Source organism: Rasamsonia byssochlamydoides (genome assembly GCF_041956645.1).
Source record: "Rasamsonia byssochlamydoides strain NRRL 3658 unplaced genomic scaffold VTN77scaffold_52, whole genome shotgun sequence".
Taxonomy (NCBI): Eukaryota; Fungi; Ascomycota; class Eurotiomycetes; order Eurotiales; family Trichocomaceae; genus Rasamsonia; species Rasamsonia byssochlamydoides.
In genome coordinates this window covers 169,959-190,614 of record NW_027192435.1, presented here as the reverse complement: position 1 = coordinate 190,614, position 20,656 = coordinate 169,959, and the positions used below count along the sequence as shown (strand labels likewise).

Sequence of the window (20,656 nt, the reverse complement as noted above, 5' to 3'; positions counted from 1 at the left end):
ACCTGGGTTCGGCAGCATTCAACAAGGGGGGAAGACCTTTTATGGATCAAAAGTCGTGGTCTTGAATTGTCATGTCTGTCGATCCCCTCTCGGCATCGTCTCCAACCCCGCCCTCGTCAAAGAATCGTTGGGTGCTTACCAAGCTCACATCGCATTTTGGCAACCGAAATCGCAACATCTCGGAGTTTTACGTCCAGCCCGATGACCCATGGAGAACTTACTTCCCCGGGGACGTCATCAAGGGCACGGTGGTCCTCACCGTGGTGAAGCCCGTCCGCATTACGCACCTGGTCGTGTGCCTACACGGGTTCGTCAAGGTATTCAAGAATACGGTGGCTCCCGGGGAAGCGGGCCCTGAAATCGGGTTTCTTGGTCCAGGAAGAGGCAGGAGAGGAGGCCAGTATCTAGGCAATGGGCTGGCGACACTGTTTGAGGACGAATTGGTTCTCTGCGGCGATGGCCGCCTCAAAGAAGGCATTTATAAGTTCCAGTTTGAACTGGAGTTACCGCCTTATAGCCTTCCCAGCAGCATTAATGTATGCTCTTCCTCTTTCAGTGTGTCTTTATCACTACCCATGACAATACTGATGAGAAGTTTCTCCAGTTCGAGCGCGGGACAATTTCGTACGTTATCACCTCCACTCTGACTCGGCCCACCACCATCGCTCCCACCATGTCTTGCCATCGGCGAATCACCGTACTCGAAGATCTGGACATTGCACCGTTCCCAGCTCCTAAGCCTCGAGTTGTCTCCTTGGAAGCAGTATCGAAAAAGCCCAAGGTCAAATTAAAGCAAAAGAACCCATCCGGGGATCAGGTGCAGGATTCGAATTTATTGGAAGCGTCTCTGAATGGCCTTTCGGGAAATGATCAGAGACCCCCCCTTAGTCCCGCGCCTAGTGACATCAGCGGTTCGAGTCGTGTGAGCACCAGCAGTCAAAGTTTCCAGATTCCAGGTGACCCAAAATCGACGAGGACGGGCAGCATGCGGAGTAGCGGAGCTCGCAGTACCTCTGCATCCTTGGCAGACAAGACCATCACCGCGACAGCGGAGCTGCTACGAGCCGGAGGACTGCCTGGCGACACCATACCTATCAGAATCACTATTAATCATAATCGACAAGTGCGGAGCCCCCACGGCATCATTATCACTCTCTACCGGCAAGGTCGGATTGACATGCATCCAGCCATCCCTGTCGGTCCGCCGGACGCAGACGGCAAGCAGACCTATGAAGACTACCTGCCCAAGTCGCGGACTGGGCTAAGCGGTCTTTCCTTTGGCACCAGCCGGAGTAGCAGCGTCTTCCGGAAGGATCTTTCGCAGACCTTCGCGCCATTGATTGTCGACCCAGTCACGATGAGTGCAATCGTCAAGACCTCGATTCGGATTCCCGAGGATGCGTTTCCAACGATCAGGCGTGTTCCGGGCGGAATGATCAGTTTTCGATATTACGTTGAGGTGGTGGTCGATCTGCGTGGCAAGCTTGCCATGCAGGATCGCTTTCTTCCACGTTTGAACATGGTCTCAGCAGGTAGCAACTATTCCACCACTGGCCAGGTTTACACCGTCGCGGATAAAACAGGCAATTCCATCACCTCTAACTGGGCGGGCAACATTCTGAACACCGACCAGATTCGACGCGAGAAGGGTGTCGTCGCCGTCATGTTCGAGATTGTGGTTGGGACACGAGATTCTAACCGCCATCCACGTCAAACGACGGAGGAGAACGCGTCAGTCGCTGACAATTCGGCCTCCTTTCACAGTACCGGTTTCGACGGAGCTGATATGTCCTCCAACGGACACATTGATATTGGGGAGGAGCAGTATGCAGCTGAAGAATATTATCCCAGTGGGGATTACTACGGCCATGAGGAGGCGTATTGGAGTGAATATCCCGCTACAGAAGAGCAGCATTACCCACCACTGGGCGAGGTCTTGCCCCCGCTGCAGCCCGAGGAGCCGTTGGATGAGAAGACTAGGTTGCGGCGGGAAGCAGAAATGCTCCTGCCGAGTCGCCCGCCTGGTCAGGAGGAAGCCGGCCCTTCAACGGCGGTAGCATCTGCTCCTTCAGCGCCGGATTTGCCAGAAGACGACGACCCATACCACTACTATCCTCCGTCGAACGGTAGGAACGATGTCACCCCTTCAGCACCGTTGTCATCTGGCTTGTCTATGGAGACCATCGTTCCTGGTCCCAGCTCTGCTGGGCCCAGTAGGCTCACTCTCGCTCAGCAACCTCACGGTGATGATAAACAGGAGCTCGAGAGGCGGCGCTTAATGATGGAAGCTAGTGCCCCAGAACCGGCACCTGCGGGCAGTGCTCAAGCTGCCAGTGCAGCAAACATCGTTCCGTCTGCTCCTGTCCTCGACGAAGAGGATCAGATAATGAATCTGGATGGCGGTGGAGATGAAGCTCTACCGCGATATCAACGTTAAATCGAAGATACACTGCATTTTTGGTTTATGACATGGTTAGCGGGGCGTTCTGTTTGAAGAGAGAAATGAGAGATCTTATATTCTTGCATTTTTGCGGCTGGACGGTTTTGTATATTGGAAGATACCACTGTTGTTGTCGTTTTTGGCATTTTACCACTCACATGGTCGGATGGGGGCTGCAGGCGTTTCAAGACCGAAAAGTGGCTCGCGTATAAATAGCCTCGGACTAGGTGATTTGCGGCGTTGCTCTGATTTGGGGGCTCAATTGCATTTCAAGGGATGTGTATTACATTGTTTGACAACGTTCATCAACGGCCTTTCCTTGTCTACTTTTAGCAAAGCATTTGACTGAGCTACTTTGTTGTGATGCTTGTGATGTGTATTCTGCATCCTTCGAGTACTAGATCCGTGGATAAATTGGTCAGGTCGCAAAATCACTAGCTTCTGAACAAATCCTAATATGAATGATAAATATAGTCTGTGCTGGAAGCTTCGATTGAATTTTTCTATAAGAAATCGGTCAAGCATCCTTTATAAGGTCCCAATTAGGAAGGAATGTAACTGGCTGGGCAAGCCGTCTTGATTTTATTGCTCATCAGTATCTTTCCTTCAGAAATCAGAAATCAATGTGACAAACAGCCAGAAGTGGCTCTATCTGGCCCTTTTCTTTATTATCGCATACTATTTTGTATCGTAGGTTGCGGATTCTCTGGTCTCTTTCTCACCATCACAGTACGGAATACATCTGAACAGCCGCACTGTCCCCACAAGTATCAGCCTCGTCGAGATGCAAGAAATCGACGATTGTTTACCAACAATCGATTTTTCTGTAGCCTTGCGGCCACAATCCTTGCGCTGTTTCCAGATTCGTTTCCATAATATTTACTGATGCAGTTTCCCGTTTTTACCTCTTTAAAATCGCCCGTGTTCTCTACCTTAAATAACCGCCTTACCGAGGTTCCTACTAAACAGGACCTCCACGTCTCTCCACTTTTTGAATTCCATCCCTTTTTTGGTCCAATTTTCCCCATCTTATCAGGAATTGCTATAGAGAAAATGATTATGAACTAGTTATCACGGCCTGGATGAACAATTAATGTTGAATTGATGAGAGGTCCTGTCGTTTTCGTTTTCGTTTTTGCACGAGTCCGACTCGTTCGCTAAGAAAACTAAGTTAGCTGCGATCCGACCGCAACCAACCACTAACTCACAACCTAAGGGGACGTTCATCTCCTTAGCTTCGGGACAGCTGTCACGAGAGCGATTCCCCTCGCGAAAATTGACCACCTGCCATCGACCTGAGCGGTCAGTCTTGGATCTTTTTTTTTCTCCGTTTCTTCCACCTGAATAGTGCAACGTACTCGCGATACGTATCGCGAGTGAGAAAAACTGCAGCAGCTGACGCTGCTATCAATCACTGTTGCCCTCCATGGCGCTCAAGAGTGGGTCATTCGCGACCTTCCTCATCGTCTGTCGTACGTGATACCTGTTTTTGCTTTGCTACACCTCTCTCCACTTGCAATCGCTTCCACAGATGACAGTATCGGCGGTGTATGTGTAGACAGTCGTGGAAGATGTGCTCGTTGTTGAACCCTGGCGTTGTCTTATCTACAAATACCGGTGAGACTGACAAGTAAACCACACAGCAACATGTTTCTTCCTCGGCATCATCTTCTCCCTGTTCCCTTATGACTACCCGCTTCTGTGGTCTGGTGAACCGACGCCTCCTTCCCACTATGATTACCTCGAGGCTCACCTACGCTTCCTGCACGCCTCCCCTCCTCTGATCCCGCGGATCCTGCACATCGTCATCTTCCTTGGCTTCGCGGGCCTTCTGGCGAAGCTCTACAAGCCTTCGGAGTCGAACATGCTCTTTGATGGCGCCAGTCTGGTCCTCTACGTGTGCGGGGTGACGGTATACATCGCCAACATCGTCAAGGGCCTGCGACTCGTCAGCGGGGGCCAGTACGGCGCTGACCTAGCCACGACACCGGAAGAATCGGAACAAATCCTCGGGCGCGAGGACAGTCTGAAAGTGCTCGCGGCGAGCAACACCATCCTGGCCCTCGTGCTGGTCGGCGTGCTGATCTTGCAGGCGGGACAATGGTACGCGGAGCGAAAGGACGCGCAGGAATACGAGACGCTGAAGCAGAAGAGAGCCGAGACCTCTCCCAACAAGAGGGAGCGGCCTGAGTCGAGTCCGAATCTGGGGCGAGTGACCCGACAGGGAAGCGCATCAGCAAAGAAGAGGCAGTGAAAAAAGGAACAACGAGAGGAATTATAATAATGATACGCGCATGCATTTGAGGGAAGAAAAAGGTGGAACAGATGGTCCGTCGTCGGACATCTATATGTGTGAGAGTATGAGTGTGTGGGTATGTCTTGCTATGGGTCTTACGTCTCGTCTCGAACGTCGTTTGTGCGTCGAGTATGTGATTTACGCGGTTCATTCAACCGATCCGTCATATGTACAGATAGATATTGTCGAAGGCCTAGCTAGTGGGATGGATGGATGATGAATGAAATGAAGTTTTTTTTCCTCTGTGCTAGGGGAAAGAATAAAGGAAAGGATATTCTACAAAGCTACGTAAAGGATTTTAAATTTTTAGAATTCATCAGCGCAAAAAGAGAAAATAAAGGAATCGATCGTTAAAATAAGATAATGATAGTAGTGATGATGCAGGTGAAGTAAAATCAGGAACAATCAGGAGCATTGGCAGCTGATGAAAAAAGCAGCACTACCCTATATAAAGCCGAATTCGATTGCATTGACTTTAACCCAGAATAGGACCCTCGCTCTTTTTTTAAAAAAAAAATATTTATTGTGCCAGATGGCTTTATTCTTTTTTTTTTGGACTGACAAGAATTAATAGATATAATTAATTACTTAATTAAAGGCTATCAACATCTGTCATCACTGTACTTGTATGTATATATTGTTTTCACGGCATAACTGGCTGTCCTTCTTTCTGTTGTTGTGCTTGTATGGCGTAGTATAGTATAGTATAGTATAGTATAGTATAGTACAAAGATGACGCGCCTACACTGTTCACGGTACGGTAGAATAAATATCAATGCAAAGTAGGGAAGGGAAGGGTCTTGCAATGCAAAGAAAGCATTGTCGGACTACCACGCCATGCTATGATGAACAACGAGTTAACTATATGCTGGACCACTAATTCATTTCATTTCATTCACGCTTACAGAAACCGACCTAACTGAGCATGTAGTTATTACTCACTCATGTGAGTAAAAAGGTATGTTAGGTACTGTATTATATATGTACACACAAAGCGCCAAGGCGAGAGCGCTGGCGGAAATTGGAATGAGTAGGGTACCTAGATATGTTTGATGAGAGGGTGGTGTCATGAGAGAAAGAGGTTAGATTCAGCAAGCAGGCGTTGCAGCGACAGTAACGATGGTCCCTCCAAACATTTTCGATGATAGGTATATAACACATAACAACAGACACAGACACAACGAACGTCGTCAGGGTATATAGGAAACGAATCCGATGACCCCATAACCGGGGGCAGAAAAAAAGTCCGTCACTTAGCGATGGCTCGGTGCTCGATTGAAAAGGGGGAGATCTTCGTCAAACGACTGCATTGCGGCGGATAGAGTAGGACAGTAAAATGGTGTTGAACGAAAAAGGGGCAAGAGTTAAGCTTCAGCATCATTAGACATAATATATGTATCAAGATGGACAGACATGATCATTCCAGTTGCTTGAAAGGGGGAGGGGAAAAATGGCAAGGTCGTTCATCTAGCCGCGCGTACTCAAGTTTCTTTCGTCCCGACATAAAGCATCGTATCCTGCGGTGAAAATGAGAATGGACTGCGAGGAAGATCTGGAGAGCGAGGACTAAGGGCCTTGGCGAATAGTTCGTCGCCCGAGTCGGTACTCTCAGTGCGTTTGAGTGGCTCCATGAATCCAAATTCCCCGCCATCACGCTGTGCCTGTTGGAGAGATGGAGGCGGGTGATGGGCCACGACTCGTCGGGTATCAGACGCAGTAGTTGGCGCATCGCGGAAGGAGTTGAAGGAGGACACTGCGACGTCCGGGGACTCGGGAGAGAGGAGGTGGGCTCCTGCATTAGCATCTTTAGGACCGGTTTGTCCTAAGAGGAAACACACGCATGTGAGCCAGAAAGTTTCTCTGTGTGAGGTGATATTTTCTTCAAAACAAATTGAAAGAAAAATTGGTCATACCTTCTGCCCTCTTGGCCAGATCCTTCTCACTCGTTTCCAGCCTCAACCCTCTCAGCTTTTCCCCTAACGTCCTTCCCCCCGCAGGCGAAATTGGTGTAGTGGGAGGATATGACGACGATGATGATGGCGTTGGCGAGGATGACGAAACACTCTGGTTCTGGGAAGAAGACTGCAGTGAAACACCAAAGTTGGCTTCAATCCATTCCTTCTCCTGAATTGCCATCTGCAGCGCGACCCCTTCTGGATTTTTGATGAATTCCTCCCGGATCTCCTTTTCCAGCGCCTGCAGACGCTTCTTCGCCCATATTGTATGCAATACCCCCTTCTTCCCTGCTGTCCGTGCCGTCGCGCCCAGCTCTGCCGGGTATATGGCGGGCAGCGGGTTGATCTGGACCGACTCCGGTTTTTTGGCGGTGGATGCAGAATTTGGAGGCGGTACGTACGTCAGAGTCACGACAGGAGGAATCGTCACCCCGGGAGGGAGCAGGAAATAAAACCGGCGCGTATTCTCGCTCGTCTGCTCGTCTGCAGGAAGCACCATCTTCTTTCCTTCCCATGAAACATGCCAAGAGCCTGCTGGAGATCGGGTCAGGTCGTCATCTTCCCATTCAACCATCAAGATCTTGGTCCCCTCGTTCCCCTTTCCAGCCTCGAACTCGAAACGTGCAAGCGCCGTGATGGAGAGACTGTTGTTAGCATTGGGGTTGCGCGGGGTCTCCAGAGGGGAAAACTCGCTGTCGGGGGAGAAGGTCTGAGACATGACTTGTCCAGGGCTCGGGGTTCCCCAAGGTCGAGCGCGCACGGGGTCGTCGCAACCGTGTAGCAGACAAGTGCAAGTGGCTTATTCTGACAGAACGTGAGGGCTGGTAGAGTTTCGAGAAAGCGCAGGGCAGCGCATTGCCTGTGCAAAAGCAGACTGAGAAGGGCAGGAGGATCACGGGACTTCGGTGGGCATTCCTTTCAGGGTCGCTGACCGGCGACCGCATGGCCGCCCACATCATCGCCGTTTTCCTTTCCATTGTCATCATCCATCAAATCAGGCCCCGAGCTGTCTGCGACGATCCCGTGCTTGGCACCCTGGTTTTTCTAAATATAGAGGCCGCATGCATGTTTCGCTTCCGGTAAGATGGCCTACCGGGATCGTCATTGGATGTCTGCTCTTGCCTGGGAATGCAACCTGAGGACTTCAGTCAGCTCAGATTAAAACTGCCCTCCGGAACTGGAGGGAACAGAGATCGAAACGATGATTGGTACAGTTTCCGCAGGCCAAAATGTCATGGCATTCAGTATAAATCGCTCGGATAGTGGTCAAGATTTAACGCCGGAATATCTGACATCCATGGATGGACCCCGCATGGTGGAGGGGACAACCCCCCAAAGGTAAAGACGTTCTTGGCATTAATCAACTCCCGACACTGGCCGGTTCTTCGCTGACTTCAATTTGCCGGCCCCTGCTCATCTAACAAAGTTAGGCATTTCCAGAAATCTACCGAAAAGATAACAGGTAGATGTGAAGCCCCTTCATTTTAAACCATCTTTTTTTGGGATCGTTGATGATGACGCATATTACCAGTTTGAAATGGTGTTGTGGTGACCTCTTTTTATTTCAGGTGGTTCTGTGTACAGATACTAACCTAATCTAGCCTAGGGCCAATCAGCTACAGCCTACCATGACGAGGTCAGACCTAGGGTTAGGGTTCAGGCAAGGATACCTCCTATCCTCACCTCCACCCATACCTAGGAGATCACGAATATAGGCATTCTCTAGGTTTCATCTTTTCTCTTTGATATAGGCTGGCATGCTGAGAGGTCCTTGTCCAGTTTTCTTTTTTCTTTTTTTTTTAAAAAAAATCTAAACAACACGTGATGCAGAAGACCTTGTTCCCTTTGATATTGGAAGAAATTAATACTATCCTAATAATCCTTATATCCTGTTTATACTTTAATAGAACTCTCTCTCTCTCTCTCTCTCTCTCTCTATATATATATATATCTTATAGAAGTTTCTCTTAAAGTGCTTATTTTCTGTGAACTATTATAATATATATAATATAGAGACTTACTTCTAAGGTCATTAACACTAGTGTTCCCAAATATAATCAATTCTAGGACTTTGTAGCATTCTCACAGCTTCAGAGAGAAGGCTATAGCAAGGAATTACTCCACTCAAATGTGAAAAGCACCAATGAGAACTCCATACAAAAACATCTGACCAGTCTCATCTACATTTTGGCGACAGTCTCGGCAAAACAAAGAGCAAATTGTTGAGGCCTAAAACTCTAGAGAGAGCGAAGTTGATTCGTTTGCAAAGGCAGGAAGGCGCCAGAAGTAGTGATATAAGTATCTATCGTAAGTGGAATCAATGCCGCCTAGAAACATTAGTAGCAAAGAAGATTTACATAAAATTGGGAGAAGAGGGATTGAATATTGAAAAATTGAGACTGATTATGAGCATGGACTTGTAGCTAATCGGCGCATACTTATCAAGCTAAGAGAATCAAGGCTGATAAGTCCCTTGGAATCAGCAGCACCGTCATCACTTACTCTTCAAGATTTTTCTTGGCCTTGCAAACAAGAAATCCCTTCTTTGTGATAGTGATCGACTTGCTGACCCTTGAATTATCGGGTGGTTTGGAGGAAGCAAACAACAGTGACGCTGAATGATTTGCTGATCAATAGGTTTTCAGTGATCTTAGCCAACGAAACACATCGAGTTTCAGTTGCTAAAACATCTAATTTTGACTTATAGTAGCAATAAGAACGTTTCAATTGACGCTCGGACTCTGTAATTGGTGAAGAAACAATTGGGGCTGGTCTCCGCAGAATCTAGAGAACAGCGTCGCGAATATCGACGCTTTCAACAGCCACTGCCTCACAAAGCGCCGACGTCATGATTACATTATCATAAAGACCTATCATTCAGCCCATACGCAAACCATTATGATGCGTAAGTTAACTCCATGATCCTTGTGGCCATGCGTTTGGCGCGTACGCCAGATATGTGTCGAGATTTTGGACCTAATTGGCCCACCCCTGTTCCAACTCATCGGAAGCGCCTTGCATGAAGAAGAGAAACATGGGGAAAGCCAGTTCAAGATAGGCAGGTATAAGTCACCTGCAAATCAGGTGCCAGATCAGGGGAGCAGGGACAGGAAAGGACGCGTAAATACATGTACGGAGTACCTAGATTCTAGATATTAACGCTCTGTAGCTGTCGTCGAAACAGGTTAGCGTAGTTTCCTCGAGAAAACGAGAATTGGAAAGTTTTCATTTCCGCCTGATTAATATTAATATTAATAACTACTCAAAATAGTGACCCAGAACTCAGATATCACAACACAGTACGCCTAGCAATAAAGGCACCCTCAGACTGGCAAAGGGGACATTTTCGGCGACGATGCTAAAGGACCTGTAAGTAAATTAAGGCCCTGGTAGGCAAGGAAGATAATAGGAACTTTAAACCTGACATGTTATCTCCGGCTTCTGCTGGAACAATGTTGGTTGTGCATCGCTGGCAAGATCACCGCCACACTATCGGAGCGCAGATCGCAATACAAAAACGTTCTTTTGACGCTTCTGTAGAGAACATTCAGGACTAGCGAGTCATGACACCAGTAAATCAGGGCTGAGAGGCTGACAGCCAGCTGCTGATATTTGTCAGCCCCAGGCTGGCGTTCGTGGGCGCTTCGCCCGCGGGGGCTAGAGCCGCGCGCTTTCAGCCCAGCGAACCAAAGGGCCTCCATCCATCAAAACAGACTTCTCTCAGGGGGTTCTAGGACGCGAAACTCCGGAGAATTAAATCCACAACTGGCGACGATTCGCGAAGCAGGACCGTCGAGGCTTGCCTCAGATGGCGCGCGGGATCTCAAACATTCCAAGATTCTTCTCGACCTCCTTGGGCGGTTATGGAGGCAGCCACCTGATATAATTAGAGCCTCCTCTCCAGTCTATCATGGACATATATTTATGAGATTATCTGCGCTGTCAAGCAAAAGAAAATTAAACTATCAAGTGCTTCCAATTCCTCTGATTCCCGCCTGAAAGCCGCGCGTGCGGTCTTACTCTTGCCATCGAACTTTACTCTCATTTGAGCGACTCCGCCAGAACCCTGAGAATTCCAATCGCTTGAGAGGGCACTGAAACAGATCCGTCAATCGGAGATTTGAGCGTCCTTGGTTAGTTCAGGCCGCAGCCCAACAACACAGTAAGTACTGTACAGAGTTGCGTTTCGCTGCAGACGCTCGCGTAGTCTATCGACCTTAGCGCTGCATGTTGGCGCTAGTCCTAGTTGGCTCGCTCGAAACTAACTCGAATACGCAGATCGGTATCGATACGGTTCGAATACGGTGATACATGTATTGTACCGTTTCTTCTATACGACGCCTTGCGCACCCTCATAGATAGATCTCGCTCCCAAACTCACGGGCGAAACGATCGTCTACAGCCACCGGCCTTTGCTAGCCTGCGATTATTGGTTGGATGATGCCCCCTTGTGACCGCAGTCGAATGCGTCTCCGCCTCTGACGCTCTATCTGTCATCTTGTTTAAATCCAATTTCTCTCTCACCTCCGCTCGCGTCCCAGAACCACCTCCACTGTCACAAACACACCGCACTCATTCAGAGCACACTCGTGTGCTTTCTGTCATTCTCTTTGTCTTCGATTTGACTGCGGAATCGTCTCTATTCTGCGTACAAAAGTAATATATTCAGGTGTTGCGATCATCTCCTCGCAGTTTGACTCCTTAGTCAATTCCAAGGCACAATGACGCCTGCGAAACCGACTCTCCATCCTCTCAAGACTCCAAGGAGCGCGACGTTTCCGTCGGAGATTCGGAAGTCGGACGCAAAGCGCGAGGAGGGGATTTCAACTCCAATCACACCTCCTCTCGCATATACGGAATTCTTGAAAGCCCTTACGCCGGTCTTTACCAGTCCAGTCAGCCCTGGGACCAGCTTCCCCAAATTTCCCATCGAGAAGGCCTACACATCCGCGTCGCAGCCGTCTACCGCAACAACTGGTTCATTTTCAAGCGGTGATGCAATCAAGTCTGCATCTACAAACTTTTCACCTCAATCACCGACCGCGCCAGTTCTTTCTGCAAAAGGATCAAGCACGCGAAGACGTTTGAAAATCTCTCCCGTCAAAGGGTCTGCTAAGGCATTCTCCCCGACTACGGACTCTCCGCAAAGTGCTTCGACTATCAGATCTCCTTTTTCGCCTTCAGACTGGAAGCTTCGATACTTTGAAGCCCCAATAAGCGAATGTGGGAAGCCAGTGAGCCTACGCCAAGTAGTGACTCGCACTGTCACCTACAAACGGACGCCGCTAGATCCTCCACCAAAGGGCAAACGAAGGAAAACCAACGAGCCCTAAGAGTTCTTAGTCTCTCTTTTTGCATCAAACCCTCGGTGCAATCCTAACCGAAGAGGCAACACCGGACACTGACTCCTGTTTTCAATCTCTTTCTCGAATTTCTTAGCGTTGAGACCAATGTTGTCAGTCTTGAAGTCTTTTTTTTTCCCTCTCAGATTTACGTGATTGGCAATAATTCTTGACTGTCCGCATTTGATACCCAGGCGGTTCCGTGCGCGACACATGACCAGTTCATGTCACCTATTCCTTTTCTTATGATGTAACGACATCTCTTTTGGGAAGTTGGCGCGTGGAGTTTGGGGGTGGGTGTTTTCACGCTTCAATTGGGGCAACGAATGTCTGCGACGCAGCAAAAATGGAGTACGCTCGGGTGTCACTTCGCAAATGGGCTGCCGCCCATAATTGCAATTGTTGATCTTATATTTACCATGTCTTTCTGGTCTAAGCCGGGCGCGGAAGGCGCAACTTCTTTTGGTCGGGACACCCATGTTAGAGCAATGGCAATGGCGCCAATTCATGCGTTGTCGTCTTGTCTGTCTGGTTGGTTTGGTCCTACCTGCGGCCGTCCTGCGGCCGTCCTCCATTTTAATCCATCCTTTCCACGTTTTCCTTGTTATCTCATGTACTTTACTGCAATCCTATAAGGATAAAGGAACAATGATTCCAATCAGACCTGTTGGTCAGCGTTACACCCTTCAACTTCCGCCTCAGGTGCCCGACGCGAGTCAGGATGGTGGTCTGCATTAGACCCTCACGCCATGGTGCAAGGCGCATCTCACTGGATCCGGAAATTTTAAGAGCTGTAGGTGGTTTCTCTTGGAGGTCCCTTCCGTCGAGAGGATAGAAAACATACAGGTCACCAAGAATCGACGCCATGGCCTCTTCTATGAACCTGCGCCCGTCTCCATTATATGATGGTGGCTAATAACAAGCCCATAGACAACCAACAATCTCAATGACCAAACCAACAAAACAGAGATCCGAAGTTTAATTAATCCCGACTTCTGGAAACTCGCGAGTCATGGCCACATGGCCACCCCCTAACATATTCGGGAAGACTCCAACGCGCGTCCCGTGATAGGCCACGAGGTTAACAAGAGCTCCAGGCGTTAAAGAAACGCCAACTTAGACGCGATGCGCCTACGAACCCACACAACACGATTGCGACGCTACAATATTAGTTCTCATCGCTTTCCTGGAGCCACGTTCACTTAAGGAAGCTACCGATCCAGAACATTGAAGCCTCGTCCATGACTCACGACAAAATCCAACACGCAACATTGTAGAGATTATTCGTGTTCATACGTCCAATTGCACCGTCCTCGACTGTCGGCTCTTCTGGACCCGAGGCCAGTCTCGCTCGAAGAGACCGGAATCATGCAGTTGAAGTCTCTGGACGGTTAGGGTCTCCAATGATTGCAGTTCAATGACGAAGGGAGGAGAGCGCAACTTTGGCAATTCTCCTCCAAATCACGGTATATACCTAACCCCTCTCACTGAGGGCCAAGAGCAAGAGTCCTTATGACTTATGCTGAACGGTACTAATCCACTCTGCAGATTTTGCGAAGCACACGGTTCCCTCCATGCCGGCTTCTGGCGTTGGATTTGAGGCTGCGATCGTCTCAGGCTGAACTAGGCAGGGCAGCCTAAGGTCCTGAGTCCAGTGACTAGCCAGGGCAGGGTTGCCATGTGTATCGATGTATTGTAACGAAACTAGTAACGTTATGTAATGTTTCGTTTCAGGTATGGCTCAGTGTCATCCGTCCGTACTGCCATGCTCCACCTGCCTTTTGGACTGTACTCTGTACCTAATGATGTTGACAATAGCAAGAAGGTGAAAACGGCTCACTACTTGATGCAGGTCGATCCAATGAGATGCCTGAGCGAAACTCTGCAGAATCGTATATCCTTGTCAGGTCGTGGCTTCCGTCAAGGGCATGCGGCGAAAAGTGGAAACCGGCCGTCATGTGGTCGCAGGTCGCAGGTCGCAGGTCGCAGGTATGACCACCCCTTCGTCCACCATAAACATACTTCTTCACCACCCTTACCTTTCCGTGAAAAATCACCCTTCTTTCCGCAGGTCCGACCTATCATATGCTCGATGTTGACCGAGACCTCATTAAGTTCTCGAGTTGTTCCTTCTTACGAATTACCTCGAATCGTCATCCATCCCAGCTTCCCTCCATAGTATGACATAGCGAGTCCAATGGCCCCCTCTGCCTCCACCAGAGGCGAGATTCCTCCACACTGGAGGCCCTGTTACAGGGAGCATACTATGACGGAGGGGCCAGTGTCAATCGCCATATCCAATCACTCCACACACCATCAACGTCCTGTCCAGTTCATATCTCACGTTAAGCGCCGACGCCTTTCCCTCCTTGTGATAGCGGGTCTCCTCTGCACGACGGCTTTGATGTTGCATAGAAGCGGTGAGACATGATTGGTCTTATGTACCCAACCTTATGCGGGGATTATAGATTGACGGACTATTTCTGCTGCCTCTTGTGCCGTAGTCGCCGCCAAGACGGAGGGTCCGGCCGCTAAGAACATGGTTCTGGGACACGCCTATTTTTGGCATATCGAATCAACATCAGCAGCGGGATGTAGAGATTGTTACAAACGGAATGGAAGCGCTGGAAACAGTCCGTCTGCTATTAGTGCCGGCATGGTGACCAATTGCCGGTTTCACGGTGGATTCGATTGAGTAGGGAAATGCTCGATCCTGTGTAGCCTTGATGTTTCATGTACGGAGTACTCCTTACACTGATTGTATTCCATGCTGACCGTTTGAAGACAGGGGAGTCCCGACGTCGCTCCACTATGGAAGGCTTACGACGGTACAATACACGAGGACATGTGATGGGAATAGCAATAACCAGGATCCAAGAGACGACAGGAAACCGACAGAACGCGTATTCAGTCGGTGAAGAAGACGTGGTTGACTACCAAGTGTTGATCTTATGCAAGCTGCAAGCTAGAGAAGCAGGCCATGGCCATAGAGATCCAAAGAAGGCCGGCCAGCACCGGCAATCTTGATCAGTCGGGACATCCTTTCGGCATATGATTCAGCAAACAGTAACTCTGTGAGAGGGACGAGCAAATTAACACTGTGACAATAAGTCCCTTCGTGCATGTGGTCGCCCAATCAAGATCTTCAGTGCGACAGAACGTGTTCAACAGAAGGAATCACTTTGAGTGGATCGAACGCAAATACAGGAGGAAACCCGCGGTACTGCCAGCACCTCGACCAGGCCCTGCTTCGAAGCTCCAAGGTTCTCAACTTTGATGCAGCTCGGATCTAATCATCCTCGACAGCCGCTCGTGAAAGTGACCTAGCGGAGAATTTCATGCAGGTCCTCCCCAACTAGACTTGTATTCTGTACTGTGCAGTGCAGCGTCCAGGGTCAATTAGTTTTTACCCCTGCCAGGTCATTGTGAAGACTCCATTTTTGGCATTACCAAGGCGCCAACCTTACTGAAAATAGGTAGCCATCCACGGGGGTTTATTTATACATCTCAATTTGCCAATCTGATATTTTATATCACTCCTCGACAACGATCCTTGGATGGTCTACTCTGTACTTGAAAGCACAATCCTGTTGATATTTAGTGAGTGCATTGCAAGTCAATTGATCAAGATATGGATCCTTTCACCAGATTTCCTTGGCATGGAGCCAATCAGACAAACGCCATCAGCGTCGCTTAGTCCCTTCCAGCCCAAAAGCTACTGAGTTGAAATGATGCGCAAAGCATTGACAGTCACGCGCACGAGTAAGAGCCATTGTCACTGTGGCGCGATATGGTCCATTTCTGGGTACGTATTTATCTACATATATGTACAATTCTTAACATACTATTGGGTGATGACTCCAGTTCATCCAGTTCCATACCTTGCAGTATTCGCATAATGATCATGCTTATTTTTCTAAGAATAGCTCGCAATCCGCAGGATCTACCTCGACCACGCCAGAGTAGACTAGACTACTAATTAGATATCCGAATAACCCCGGGTGAATCGTCGTCCTCTCCACACAATTAATTGACTTTCTTTCTCATACAGCCACTAAAACAGTATTTATAGGTTAATCGCAATCAATTCGTGTCCACGATTCAGGTACGGTTAAGTGTTTCTGCATTCATCCGTCTCGCTAATTTAAACCAGCGGTTAGGTACGTCTATCGAATGGAATAGAGACTGTTTTGTTTTCGACTCAACGCTACCTAGGCACCTAGGTACTAGGTTAGGTACTCAACCGGGTAAGTAATCTTAATTTAATCCACTTTGTCTGTTTCCTTGTTTATCTGCCAATGAAATCACATCGGACATCATCTCCTCTGCTCTCCTCTTACCCGCAATCGCTACATATCTTCCCCTTGCTTTCGTGCATGTAACTTCACTAACTCGTCTCTTCTAGTGAGCTTATCTGTCTACCCCGTCCCATCCCTGGTCGTCGAATCATTATGATATTTATAGAAACCGACCCATCGGCCTGCAACCTGCAACCGCTCGGTGTCTCCATGTCCATGTCCATGTCTACGCTATCTCCAACCGGACTCTAACCCTCATGCTCTCTTATAGAGCAGAGCAAAGCATTCTCAATGGTGGGAGTCTGTTCCCGTTCCAGTTCTCATTCAGTGAGTCCTATCCATCCATCCGATAGATCAACTAAACTCTGGAGATATGTAGTCACGTCACATGTGCTACTGCTACTGCTACTACAGTAGTTTGTATACTATACCTGGGCTTAGGATACTATTTCTGTCTTTCTGTTTCTTTTTTTATGAACAAAGTTAACGTTCCTGATCTCATAGGTATGTACCATACCCTTACCCCTGTCCTTCATCACATAACTACCTACCTACCTAACCCGTGCCTATCTCGTTCCGTCCTCTCGTCCTGTATCGTCATGTCACACTTTCCAAGAAGTAGACTGTCATGGTATGTACAGTACGTACGTACGTATCTGTATCTGTATCTGTATCAATTGTATCATTGTATCGTCCAGCGAAGGTTCCTTCCTTCCACAGTCAATTTATGATCTAACTTTAGATATCGGCACCTTTTGTGTCCTATACATAGATATCCATGCAATACCAAATTCGTGCAGGGAGAAGAAACGATGACATGACAGACAGAGCCGGACAGATGAACACGACTGCCCAGGTGATCTATCTTTACTCTGGGTCAGACCAGCAGACTCCTGAGACAGGTATGGAAGTAAGTAAATAAATAAGTAATCACAGGGAGGGAAGGAAAAGAAGAAGAAGAAGGGGAAGGGGAAGGGGATAGTGCTACATCGTTGAACTGTTGAACTCCTCACGACCTGATATCATTAGATCAGGAGAACGTGTCTTTTTTTTTCTTACCTATTTAATAAAGAGAACACGTGCGGGAACTGAACTGAACTGAACTTCACAATTTCATAAGTGTAGGTAGACATGTAGATAGAGAGATATAAGGATCATCTTAATGTGACCCTTCTTTCGTATCTCGTATCTTGTATCTTGTCTACGACTACCTACCTAACCTAACCTAACCTAACCTAACCTAACCTAATTACAGCGATACAGAGACTGCAGTAGTGAAGAAATCATTTTACGGAATATCAATCAGGTATGAACTTAGCTTAGGTAAAAAAAAAGGAAAGAAAAAAGGGAGAAAAAAAGGGAGAAAAAAGGAAGGGGAGAAAGAAAGGAAAAAATGGAATATATTATTAGATCAAATAAATTGGCTAGCTATTCAACATTTAATAACATGTGACTTGTCGACTGAGAGTCTGACAGACAGACAGATATATAGGTAGGGATCGCTCTGAGCTTGTTATCCGGAGAGAGAGATATATAGTAAGCAGTAAGCAAGATTCAAACGAGGGACACTTAAACGAAACAAAAGATTTTAAAAAAAAAATACGTATACGTGCCAGGATCCGGACGGAGCCAGAAGCGAACTTCCAATTATCCATCATCATCTTCTTCTTCTTCTTCGTCTTGTCATCTTGTCAGTAGGAGACAGACAGACGACAAGAGCTGCGATTGAATAGCCTGCGAAGGAGAGTAGCTGGTTTATATTCACAAGATGAAGACCACCAATGCGCCGGACAGCGTCGCGAGGAGGGTCATGGCAAGTCCAGCGCGGCGCGACGACTGGGCACCGCCGACGAAATCGGTGTATTGGGGACCCGGCGGAGTGGTGGTAGTGGGTTGACCGTACGTCTTGGGAGCGGAGTACGTCGTAGCCTTGGACGTCGTCGAAGCGGGAGGAGGAGCCACATACTTCGAAGTCACCACTGCAGACGGGGAGGACTGGCCATGGCCGTACTCATGGTTGCCGCTTGGTTGGGGGTGCTCATGCTCGGGTCCAGGAGTTGGCTCAGGGTGAGGTTCCGAGTAAGTCTGATGTTGAGGCTCCGGGTAAGTCTGAGGATGCGGTTCAGGCTGTTCCGTAGGTTGAGGCTCCCGGTAAGTTTGAGGTTGAGGCTCTGGGTAAGTCTGGTGAGGCTCAGAGTAGGTCTGAGGATGCGGTTCAGGCTTTCCCGTGGGTTGAGGCTTCGGGTAGGTCTGGGGGTGGGACTCCGAATATGTCTGAGGGTGCGGCTCCGGGTAAGTGTGTTGAGGCTCGGGGTAGGCCTGAGGGTGCGGTTCCGAGTACGTCTGAGGGTGAGGCTCCGGGTAAGTCTGAGGATGAGGTTCAGGCTGTCCCGTCGGTTGAGGCTCCCGGTAAGTCTGAGGTTGAGGCTCCGGGTAAGTCTGGTGAGAGTAGGTCTGGTGAGGCTCGAAGTAGGTCTGAGGGTGTGGTTCAGGCTGACCCGTGTGTTGAGGCTCCCGGTAAGTCTGAGTGTGAGGCTCAGGGTAGGTCTGAGAATGAGGCTCCGAGTACGTCTGAGGGTGAGACACCGTGTAAGTCTGAGTATGAGGCTCAGGCTTGCCGTAAACCGTCGGGTGCGGAACTTGGCATGCAGTCTCGGTGCGGACCTCGGTCTTGGTGACAGTCTGCACGATCACAACGGTAGTAGTATGTTCATACTGCTCAGGCGCCGGGTACGCCTTCGAGTCGCGAGGGTCATGGCGATCCTTGTTATTCCCGTCATGGTCGTACTCGCCGTTATCATGTTTGTCGTGCTCATGTCCGTGATACCCATGGTGGTCACCAGATGGCTCAGACTGAGGATAAGCAGATGGAGTGGGCTTCTGCGCGGGCTTGGGGTCATGCTGGGTAGCAGATGGAGGAAGCTTCCCAGGTGATGACTTGTTGTAGTTATCATCGTGGTCGTCGTCGCCATCCTGAGGACCAGGCGGTGGTGGTAGGTCTTGAACTTCTAGGACAGGAGCCACCACCGTGTTGTCATTGAAGCTGTGATCGTCGCCGCCACGGTGCAACTGGCCATCCCTCGCGATGTGGTGCTTCTTCGTCGTATCTCCAAGAAAGTCATTCCGTGGGCCATCACCCACGAAGTCGACTCTGTAATCGCCGCCCAAGAAGTCGCCTTTTTGACCACCACCCATGAAGTCGACTTTGTGGTCACCACCCAAGAAGTCACCCTTTGGGTCATCACCGATGAAGTCAGAGCCTGGAGGCTGTCGAGCAACCACGCTATTGCCATTCCCTCCCATGTGGTCGGTGTGGGCGGCCGCCGCCATGAGGGCCAGCGGGATGGCCGCGTAGATGGCCTTCATGTTCGCTTCGCTGATGGAATTAGTATCGTCCTGGGCGCCGGAGGCACGAAAGGATTAAGATTAAGGGTCAAAAGAGTGACTGGGTGAGGGTCTTCAAACGAGAGACTGAACAAGAAACAAACAACAAAAAAGACGACAAAAACAATTGTCGAATACGCTACCGCTGGTCAAAAGAAAGGAAGAAAAGCAAGAGCAGTTCGAAGAGCCTTCGAGCTGCTTTAATTGCTTTCGAAGACATGGCGACATCCTCATCTTGTGAGAATGGAATGTCCAGTGACGCGGAGAATCACAACAAAGAATGACGCGCAAGTAGCGGTCTTGATCTTGAGAATGCCATGAAGAATCTGATGGTCCAATATCACGCATTGTGAAGAAACAGTTGGCTGTTTGGTGATGGGTTAGCTGGCCCGAATAGGCAATCTGTCAACATTCCAACAGCTGCACAATCGTCAGGACGCGTCGAAGATTGGTATGGAACCACTCCACGAGAACAAGCGCAATCTGACTGACGAGCCCCTCGCATGAAATCTTGCCGACATGCCCATTCAACAAATCAGACGTGAATACTCTGAATACTTTGGAGCAACATGCAAGATCCAGATCTTCAGCAGTTCAGAAGGCATTCGTCGGGAGCAACCAGGTCCGTAAGTCCGTAGTAGCGATCGTTTTGTTATAACAGGCGAGCAGGCCCCAGCTCGCATGACGGGTCCAGACTCCAGAGGTTCAGAGTACTCTTGGCCAGAATTTACGCAGTACGGAGTAGATTGAATCCGTGGGCGAAAGAAATTTGAGTACAAGGCACTATCACAAGCTTAGCATTAAATACGTAACTGAACTACATACGAAGACTAGGTAGAAACAGAACAGAGAAAATAGAGTTACTGGATGTATCCTATCATCGACATTCCCCCTCCATCGCCCTCACTTAAGAGGACCCAACGGAAAGGAAACTTCCTATC

The 20,656-nt window shown here is 48.9% G+C and overlaps 6 protein-coding genes across 6 annotated transcripts; 4 read left to right on the top strand and 2 right to left on the bottom strand.

Annotated features, from left to right (window-relative positions):
* Positions 1–71: 71 nt before the first annotated feature.
* Positions 72–2,437, top strand: VTN77DRAFT_6811 (uncharacterized protein; the record flags this gene model as incomplete). The annotated part of the gene is made up of 2 exons (XM_069423131.1): positions 72–536; positions 605–2,437. 2 exons carry the CDS (start codon positions 72–74, stop codon positions 2,435–2,437), a joined length of 2,298 nt encoding a protein of 765 aa, XP_069275952.1.
* Positions 2,438–3,866: 1,429 nt separating this feature from the next.
* VTN77DRAFT_6810 (uncharacterized protein) lies at positions 3,867–4,694 on the top strand (the record flags this gene model as incomplete). Its single annotated transcript, XM_069423130.1, has 2 exons — positions 3,867–3,912; positions 4,084–4,694. 2 exons carry the CDS (start codon positions 3,867–3,869, stop codon positions 4,692–4,694), a joined length of 657 nt encoding a protein of 218 aa, XP_069275951.1.
* A 1,523-nt stretch (positions 4,695–6,217) lies between these two features.
* VTN77DRAFT_6809 (uncharacterized protein) lies at positions 6,218–7,409 on the bottom strand (the record flags this gene model as incomplete). Its single annotated transcript, XM_069423128.1, has 2 exons — positions 6,218–6,558; positions 6,650–7,409. The coding sequence occupies 2 exons, from the start codon at positions 7,407–7,409 to the stop codon at positions 6,218–6,220; spliced, it is 1,101 nt and encodes a 366-aa protein (XP_069275950.1).
* A 4,003-nt stretch (positions 7,410–11,412) lies between these two features.
* VTN77DRAFT_6808 (uncharacterized protein) lies at positions 11,413–12,024 on the top strand (the record flags this gene model as incomplete). The annotated part of the gene is made up of 1 exon (XM_069423127.1): positions 11,413–12,024. The coding sequence occupies one exon, from the start codon at positions 11,413–11,415 to the stop codon at positions 12,022–12,024; it is 612 nt and encodes a 203-aa protein (XP_069275949.1).
* Positions 12,025–14,759: 2,735 nt separating this feature from the next.
* Positions 14,760–15,060, top strand: VTN77DRAFT_6807 (uncharacterized protein; the record flags this gene model as incomplete). The annotated part of the gene is made up of 2 exons (XM_069423126.1): positions 14,760–14,768; positions 14,818–15,060. The coding sequence occupies 2 exons, from the start codon at positions 14,760–14,762 to the stop codon at positions 15,058–15,060; spliced, it is 252 nt and encodes an 83-aa protein (XP_069275948.1).
* A 3,032-nt stretch (positions 15,061–18,092) lies between these two features.
* On the bottom strand, positions 18,093–19,697 carry VTN77DRAFT_6806 (uncharacterized protein; the record flags this gene model as incomplete). The annotated part of the gene is made up of 1 exon (XM_069423125.1): positions 18,093–19,697. The coding sequence occupies one exon, from the start codon at positions 19,695–19,697 to the stop codon at positions 18,093–18,095; it is 1,605 nt and encodes a 534-aa protein (XP_069275947.1).
* Positions 19,698–20,656: the final 959 nt, after the last annotated feature.